General features: G+C 39.1%; 1 protein-coding gene across 1 annotated transcript; it reads right to left on the reverse strand.

Annotated features, from left to right (window-relative positions):
• Positions 1-6211: 6211 nt before the first annotated feature.
• On the reverse strand, positions 6212-8304 carry LOC137104919 (forkhead box protein J1-A-like). Its single transcript, XM_067486796.1, has 2 exons — positions 7750-8304; positions 6212-6954 (listed from the first exon to the last, which is right to left on the reverse strand). The coding sequence occupies exons 1-2, from the start codon at positions 8302-8304 to the stop codon at positions 6226-6228; spliced, it is 1284 nt and encodes a 427-aa protein (XP_067342897.1). The 3' UTR covers positions 6212-6225.
• Positions 8305-9422: the final 1118 nt, after the last annotated feature.

Consider the following 9422-nt stretch of genomic DNA (forward strand, 5'->3'; position numbering starts at 1 on the left):
TTTTTGTGGCGTTTTCTCTTCTGAGAGGAAACAGCAGAGGCAAACATGTAATGTGGAAAAACAAATGCAGCTTTTATTCTCCTTCCTTCCTTCTTTTCATTTTATCATAGAACTGGAGGTTAATCTTAAGTATTTGATATTTATAGCATTGATATTCTAATGTTTTAACTGTTGACATTCTCAGCATATCCATGATAATCTTGTATTTTTAGGGTTCTTTATGCTGGTACTTACAGAGTTACAAAGAAATAAAATGTCAACTGATCAGACTCATTACATCCTCCTGCTGATGCAGCTGAGAGAAACTTCCAGCTTTTGACTATTTAGGGTTTCACTAGTTTCTATTTCGGTCTGTACTTGTGCTTTTAGGACAGACATGGGACCACTAGGTTCTTATTAGTTCATGCTTGAGATCAATGGGCCGATTATGACAGTTGTAAAAAAAATACAGTGATCCTGAGATATTGTGTTAATGGACAGATGGAAAACATAAAAACATAATGCCTTCAGCCTTAGATGTGATGCTGTTACTCAAAGAAAGGAAAATAACTGTCTTAAAGATTTATAATTTAATTTTCATCACTATTAATTACACAAGGACAGAGCAGCTGTCAACACAATAGCAAACATACCTCCTAAAATACCCATCAAACTCTAATTCAGTTTTTTTTTACATCCACCTAATATTTTAGCAATTTAAACAGAAATTTGATTTTGGGTGAATGTATACCTTTTTAGCACAGGATATCTCACTGGGAATTTAAAACTATATTTCAGCAACAGTACTGACATTTACTACACTACTACTACACAAACACTGATGTGAAATACTATATTCTGTCACACAGCCCAATATTATTATGACCAGTGTATGTTTACTTTAGCCAGCAACTGCATTAACAACTATATTCTGTGGGTGGCAGAGTACAGCATTCTACAGAAAGTGGAATATTTGAAATAAGTTGAGAGACTTAGACCAGGGCTCACCAACATGGTGCCCGTGGGCACCAGGTAGCCCGCAAGGACCACGTGAGTAGCCCGCCGGCCTGTTGTAAAAATAGCTCACCGTTTGTTGCTGTTCTTTTTTAAATCACATTTGATAGTTAGTGTGAGAAATCGTTAACATGATCCGTGTCTTCACATAGATGAATATCATTAATTTAATTAATTATTAATAATAACATATAATTAACAGTAAATTGAAAAAGTTGGTTATTTCAAAAGTGCGTATTAAACTGGTAGCGCTTCACATTGATCGGTACCCAAGAAGTAGCTCTCAGTTTCAAAAAGGTCGGTGACCCCTGCTTAGAGTAACTTACATGTTAGATGTACTGTAGCAGTATGTCTAAGTCATTTGTGTACTTTTATTATTTCTTTCATTCTAAAAGTTAAATTGTGTTTTTCACATCAGTGTATTTTTGTATATACAGTGTAAAAAGATGAGAAATTAGTTTACAGAAAAACTGCATAGTGCCCGCAAGAGCAAAGCATTAATGTACTGCTGAACTGAATTAAAGCAGATCATAAATAAGTCACCATGTCCTGTTGGGCATATTGCTTCTGCCTCACCTTGGGCTTTGTAACTGTGATCATTGCAGATCGTAACACTTACTAAGCCTGCAGTAAATGACAAAGTTATTACTTTACACATTGCAGACAGCATTTAAATCAAATAGGCTAGTTTACATCAGTTCATTTGCAGAAGATAGAATAACATGTAAAAAAGGCACAGTTAAAAATAAACTGATTCCATATGAAGTGAAAATTCAGGTTGATCTGTCATCGATTGGACACATTAGTAAAACAAAACAATACAAAACGTGTGTATAGTCACAGATGATGGTGCTGCTAATTTACTGTTGAAATGCAACATCAAACATATATCAAACATATGCAAAACATGATAATGCTGATATGATACAGTAAGTATTGTTTGAATTAGAAATATTTTAAGACCATTTATGTTTCACCAGAGGTATATTGCTGTAAATAACTATTTTCCTACCGATTTATTCTATTCATGTAAACCTCTCCAACAAAATTGCTTCTGATCTTCAAACAAAATCAAACATAAAACAAAGGAAACCTGCAGAAACACAAAATTAGGTTTAAGTGAGTCTTTTTCATCTATTTGAAAATGTCTTAACAGGTGACAACACATCATCAGAGGTTTTCAGGATAGTTCACTGTTTCCCATAAAGTTAGAATAATCATTATTTCAGACACAGTCCTCTTTTTTGCAAAGGTTAATTGTGGTTTCATTTTCACTGTATGTTTGGAAGAGATTGATCAATAAAGTTTTGAGAAGATATACACTTTATCTATCAGGAACAAATTACATTGTCACAATAATTTAATGAATAAGTAAAAAAATAATGTATTCCTACTTTATGGGCAACATCGTGCTTGAACTGCATCAAAGTGGGACTGGTTACAAAGCCAGTTCCACAACTCCAGGACTCCAAAGAGCCACGGTGAGAACCTTTAGCTCCAACGTGAGAAAACTTTGCACATTTGTGAACCATTTGTTACATCTGGTTGAAATAAATGCAGAATTCTGTAATAACAAGATAATGGATACGGTCAAGCGTGGTGGTGAGCGTGTGATAGCGTGGGGATGCTTTGCTGCTTCAGGGTCTGGGAAACCCAACATAACTGAGGAAAGAATAAATTCTGTTCTCTCTCAAGTCATCTGTCAGCAAGACAGGAATCCCAAGCATAAGTAAATGAATACATGTAATGTACAGTAGGGCCCCCAGACTGAAGTTTATTTCTGCAAGGTAGGTTGCATATTCAATAAAGTCTCATATATTAATACCTACATTTTTTTTATTGAAAGTAACATTTGTAACACACAAATTCTACTTCTAACCTTTCACTGCTTGATTCATTGCAGTGTTTCTGGGTTGTGTTGGTTGTTCTTTATCTCAGTGTGGCCAAGTTTTCTACCTATAAACTCAATCACTTTGAAACAACATACAGTCACCTAATATTCAGGCTCTGTTCCAGGGGCCTTCTGACCTCTATGTCTGTTTAACACTCCATCCATGGTCCCATGCTTATGATCCATCAGTCTGCATGTTGATGTGGAGGAATAAACTGCTGTGCGGTGCCGATCCAAGCCCGGTAGAAATTGGGGAGGGTTGCATCAGGAAGGGCATCCGGCGTAAAAACAGTGTCAAATCAACATGCGGACAATGATCCGCTGTGGCGACCCTGAACTCACGGGATAAGCCGAAAGGACAAAAAAAAAAAAAAAAAAGGAAATGAGAGTAAGTGACAGCATCTCTGCTCACCCACCTGTTAGTGTGTGCATTTCAGTCTATTTTTGTCTCTGAGTTTTGTCATTTCATCTCATATTGCATGTTTGTCCTCCAACAGAAGCACATTGACCTGAAGAAGCAGCCGGACTGGGGCAAACAGTTGTACGCAGGTTGAGAGCGCCTAAGCTTGGCAGGTTTGGATGCCACCTTAGATGGAGAAGGGAGGTCATTTGGAGAAAAAGAAAAGCAGTTTTCTTTTGGAAGGTGGAGAAAACAGACAAAGAGAAAGTGTTACAGTGACGCTGCCTGATATTTGGTTAATCAGTAAAAGCTGCAAACACTAAACTTTATTAATCTGTTCCAGTTCCAAAAAGGCATGTTTAAAACAAGGATGCTGTTTTTTCTGTGTACATGAACAACAATATGAACATGAACAACATGATATGCATATGGTTTGCAATTATATAGCACCTTTCTACCTATTGGCTCTCAAAGCGCTTTACACTGCTTCTTATTCACCCATTCACACTCACAATCACACACACACACTCGCACACCTTTGGGGGAGCTGCTATGCAGCGGGCCAACGCTCACCAGGAGCAACTAAGTTGGGGTTCAGTGTCTTGCTAACGGACACTTCAACTTGGGACCGGAGGAGCCGGGGATCCAACAAACAACTGTGGGATTGGTGACTGCTCTAGCTTCCTGTGCCACAGTCGCCCCATGATCCTCTGTCCTTCATACTCCTCTCTCTTCGGAAACAGGCTCCTCTCTGCCTTGTTTCAAAGGCCCTTTTGAAACAACTAGACTATGAACATAGATTATTCTTTTTAAAGTTGGAAAAGTAAAGAAGGCATTTACTCAGGTTCTGTAATTACGTACAATTTTGAGCTACCAGTAGTTCAGTTGAGTAGTTGCATTTTAGGTAAACTCACTGCCTAATAATTATAATACAAATAGAATAAACCTGATAATTAATTTGCAGATGTAGATTGTATGTTTTTAACTATATTAGTTTTTACAACTATTACCTAATAATGAGCAGGGTCAGCATACATTAAAATACATGGTAATAAAACTACTACAATTACTTCTATTACTACTACTACTAATAATAATAATAATAATACTAATAAGATGACTATACTTGTATTTTTTACCAAATTTTATGAACTCAAATACAGAAACATGTCCATCCTTATTTGTTGATAAACTGCCATATACTCCGGTATCAATACTTGTTTGAGTCTTTGGGACCTCTGAGGTTGCCTTCTTCTTCAATTATCATTTTCCTAGCAATCATTAATTGAATGTAACTCTTGTTCTTGTACCATTTATAAGCGGATGTCTGTATCTATATGTATTTTTAACTTTATTGTGCCAAGCTCAGTGTATTACTGGGCAATCCCAGAAGATATTTGAGTGATTCTTTATCAGTCATCTCTATCACCAATCCTCTCCAGCTCATCTCCTGCTGTTGTGTGTTTATTGAATCTTGACATAATTAGTAGGTTCCTAAAAAAAAATCTAGTTTTAAGTTTTCATTCAATTCCTTTCCAGGATGATGCTGTGTTCTGTGACAGCACAGTATGTCAATTGTACCACATGTTGGTAGTTCTCAAGAATTATTTTCTTGTTTAATATGAAGGGTCTGTTCAGCCAACATCCTTTTATTAATATAATATTTTATATGTCCTGTTCCGCCTTTGTGGGAGTTCTCTTATTCCCAGTCTGAGGTAATGTGGATAAGTGGTAGTTCTAATGTTTTGGTCACCCTATTTAAAGATGCTGACATAACCACCTCCTAAAATAATGTGCTCCAGTATGACTCCACTGCCCACTATGACAGAAATAATAAACACAACTGAAAAAATGAGAAATGATAACCATGTAAATGTAGAATTTCTGACCGAGCTGCTGTTTTGAATTCATTACTTGTGGTAAATATTCTGACTGCTTCTCAGTTACTCATTCACATTCTACTATCGTTTCCTCAGCATGAAAATATAAAATATTACTATGTTGCAATAACAAAGAAAATAAAAAAGGATTACAATGTTTTGATTTATTCAAATAGGATTTAGTCACCAACCAGTCTGTACATAATGAGTTGCTATGCCATGTTGTATCAACAATATTATTAATAAGTAATCATAAACTAACAAAGCTTACAAAACACTGCAGTAAACCGCTTCAGAGTTCCGTCACTTCTGTCCATGTCCTCCAGAGGTCCTCACTGGTTTGGCCAACAGAGCCTCATGCTTTTAATTGCTGCTGTTTGTGTTCAGCTTTATTTAATCTTCTCATTAGTCTCTGTGTATGCACATACTGTACAGAAGACTGTAGTTTTGGTACTTTCTCAGTCCTAAACCTAATCTGTTTGCACAAATGAAAACTATCTCTAAATATTTGACGGATTAATATTTTTTTTCAAAAAAGTCTAGAGGTATAATTAAAAACATGTAGTCCTACAGACACATCCCTGAGTCATATCACACACTTCATGACAGTGCATAAATGTACATGACTAGTTTTTGCAATTTGCAGATCGATTTTATGGCTGAAATAAACAACAACCACCTGTGAAACCCCTGACAGGATAATCATCTCCACGGGTGGTCTTTTCTAAACATAGTGATAAGAGATGGCTGGAGTTATGGGAGTCTAATTAAATCTTATTTTACTGCATAGTCCCACTGATGATATGTGTAATGAAACAATGACTTCACATAAACACATTAAAATAAGATAAGATTAAGATATAGCTATTAAATTGTCCCTGTTGCATTTCTCCTATAATTCAATGAAATGTCACTGTGAAAGATCTAACCACCCTGCAACCCCACATCAAGTACCAGCTCAGACCACATACAATAATGGGGTCTCTGCCTAATCATTCTCTAAGGCCAAACAGCTGGTCCAGGTTGAAGACATCACTGTGGCCTTGTTCCATCTCTTCACTCTACAGGCTCTCCAGGAACACTGTGGCGAGGAAGGTCTCCTCATCAAAATCTGATAGATCATTGCTCCTTTGGGTCTCCACCAACACATGGATGTCTGCTGTTTCCAAAGGGGCTTCACCAGGGGTGATATGGGTCCCCCATACTGTCAGGTCATCCTTTTTTATGATGGGGTTCAATAGTTCCACAACCTCCGAATTGAGCTCACTGCTGAGGGCTGAGTCAAACAGGGCATCGCAGTCAAAGTCCCCCTTCAGAAGTCCTATTTCCTTTTGCTCATCTATAGAATAGAGTGGAGAGCTGGAGCACCGCAGCACTTTACTGGCACCATTTCTGGTGCCCACTGATTGTTTCCTCTTGTGGCCACCTCTTCCTCTGACCACTGGCCAAGATCCCAGCATGATACCCTCAGCAGGATGGGGGTCCCAGTTTCCAACCCCAGTTGCCTCTTCAAATTCTCGAAGGAGCCTTTGGGCCTCTGGGTTGATGCACAGGCCTCCTATGGGACTGCAAGGGCCTCTGGGTTGGGGCTGGAGGTTGACCCTCGGCCTGTTCTGCAGTGCTGGGTTGATCTGGACTGGTGGCATTCGTCTTTTCTTGTAGGCACCACTCAGGAGGCGCTCAGCATACTGTGGGTCAGTCTTCCAGAAACCGCCCTTTCCTGGCTCATCTTTCTGCCGAGGAACCTTGATAAAGCACTTGTTGAGTGACAAATTGTATCGAATGGAATTCTGAAAACAGAGAAGCATATTCAGGTAAAATATTTATTATTATTTATTTAAAAAACAATTTCTATTTAACTCTATGTTAACCATATGTCTCGGCTTATATTCAGACATAGGAGCTTCTAAAAAACTGGATGGTGACATAATAAGCCAGGGTAACTTCATTCTCCACTGTCAAACAGTGCATTTGCTCAAAGGTCAGCTCTGTCAAGACACTTTCATTAGCTATGGGTCAACAGCATAAACTCTCATTTCAAACCATCAAATTTTCTGCATTTAACCTGATATGCAGAAAATGGAAAGTGGAAAGTGAAGAGAGAAAAGAACAGAGCAACAAAAAGCAACAACAAAACATGGGGCAGGTTGGTAGGACCAGTAGCTGCACGCTGAAAACACACAGATCCAAAGCCGGGGACACCTGCAGAAAGGGACAGAGAGAGGGAGACAGAGAAGGACAAAGACAACTACGGGAGGAAGAACACACAAAGTTAATGTCACATAGTGGTGACAATTGTGGGGTGAGAGGAGAGGAGACAGGGTCAAGAGGAGGAAGTAGCTCAGTGCATCGGGGGGTGGGTCCCCCAGCAGTCTCAGCCTACAGCAGCATAACTATGACTAACTATAAGCTTTATCAAAGAGGAAGGTTTTAGCCTGGCTGTCACCTGGTTTTTTCACCTGGACATTTTAGTTTTTTTTAAATTCTCAAAATCATATGTCCAGCTGAGGCTTTCAGAGGTAAAGTCAGTACTACTCTCCTTTATATCAAATGTAATGTGTATCTGTGCCAGTGCGGTTTTCTACCTGCCAAGTGGGGTCAGCATGGCGGTAGTAGCAGAAGTTATCAGTGATCCACTTGTAGATGCAGGACAGAGTAATCTTGGTCTTTTTACTGGCTTGCATGGCCATGCAGATGAGGGTGGCGTACGAATACGGCGGCTTGATGTGAGCGTTGGTCTTGTAGTCCACCTCATCTGGACAGGGACCATCCGTCACAATGCCAGGGAGGGACTGCATCCAGCTACAGGCAGCCTCTGTGGGCTTCCCCAGGGTCAGGGGCATGCCAATGGAGCTGGGTTCCCTGGCTAAAGAGGAGGCTGGGGCGCTGGAGTGCAGCTGCTGGCCGAACAGGTGCGGCTGTTGGTGGGCCTGCTGTGGCTTGTTGGCACCGAGAATGGAGAACTCCTGCAGCCACCGAAGGCTGGTCAGGCTGTCATCCATCTTGACGGAGCTGCAGCAGATGTTCTTGTTGTTGACGACACCTTCCCATTCCTCCGCCTGAGCACCGGTGGTCACCACCTCCTCCTCCAGACCCACGAAGCCTTCGGGCCAGGGGTTGGTACAGCTCAGAGACAGCATGGCTCTCCCCACTCCTCTCTGTCACCTCAGTTCTCCTCCTTCCCCTGCTAGCACCTGCAGGACTGAAGATACACATCCATCTTTAACAGTGTGAAAGTGTGAAAAGTCTGGGACAATGATGACCCTATTAGAAAACAGAGCCTAAGGTAAAGTGAAATATTTGTAGATTCCCACTTCAGTGCTGTGCCATGTCTTTCACATTAATGTCTGGTTGATTAGAAACTATAAACCTAAAATACATATTAAAAAAGTATAGTAACACAAAATATATCTCTTCATTTAATTAAATCTACAAATCTTGTTTAGCAGTTGAATTTGTCAAGCACCTTTATAAAGTTATATTATATACTATATCATTTATTATCAAATCGTCATGTATTTGTCCAGCTCGGTTGTTAAAGACCTCCAGAAGGAGCAGGCTCTATTTAAACAGTTCACTGGTGCAAATAATTCTTTGAATAAACATCCAAACTCACCTTTTGTCAGCTGTAATGTTGAGAGCTGTTGAGACCTTTAGCTATCCAAACGAGCAGCTCGCTGATGTGCACCCACTGCTTGCTTGGTTTGCACCTGTAGTCAATTTGTGACTGAGAAAAAAAAAAGAAATGAAAGGAATTCCTATGGATATCCAAAACTTTTCAAACTTCGACTTTGATTTTTTGCTTGCCTTGTACCTCACTTGTAAGTCGCTTTGGATAAAAGCGTCTTCTAAATGACTAAATGCAAATGTTTGTCCAGCAACCATACACAGTAAATTTAGCAGTGTCCATTTTATAGTTTAAATTTAGGGTCAGTGAACATATTTCCACCTCTTACAAGTAGTATTAAATCCTCAGTGTCAATTCAGCTTTGGTAAGAGTATTTGTATTTTTTACACAAAACTAAGGGTCAGCCCAGTTTACACTGGAATAAGTGTTACTCAAGTTTTAGACTATGAGGAAAATAACACTAACAGGGTCTTTTACGTTTGACACTATACAATATCAGTGTTAATCAAAAAGAACTCCAACGGTATTGTAAATACCAATAGTGTTATTTTATTTTTAATTTCTACTTAACTCCATTTAACAAATGTTGCAGTTTGGTCAGAACAATGTATTCATATCTCTATAAACATT

The sequence above is a fragment of the Channa argus genome, chromosome 19, assembly GCF_033026475.1.
Source record: "Channa argus isolate prfri chromosome 19, Channa argus male v1.0, whole genome shotgun sequence".
Taxonomy (NCBI): domain Eukaryota; kingdom Metazoa; phylum Chordata; class Actinopteri; order Anabantiformes; family Channidae; genus Channa; species Channa argus.

Coding starts and splice junctions, on each gene's coding strand:
- LOC137104919 (XM_067486796.1), bottom strand. CDS start 8,304: ATGCTGTCTCTGAGCTGTACCAACCCCTGGCCCGAAGGCTTCGTGGGT. Junction 6,955..7,749: donor ATGCTGACCCCACTTGGCAG/GTAGAAAACCGC, acceptor CTCTGTTTTCAG/AATTCCATTCGATACAATTT.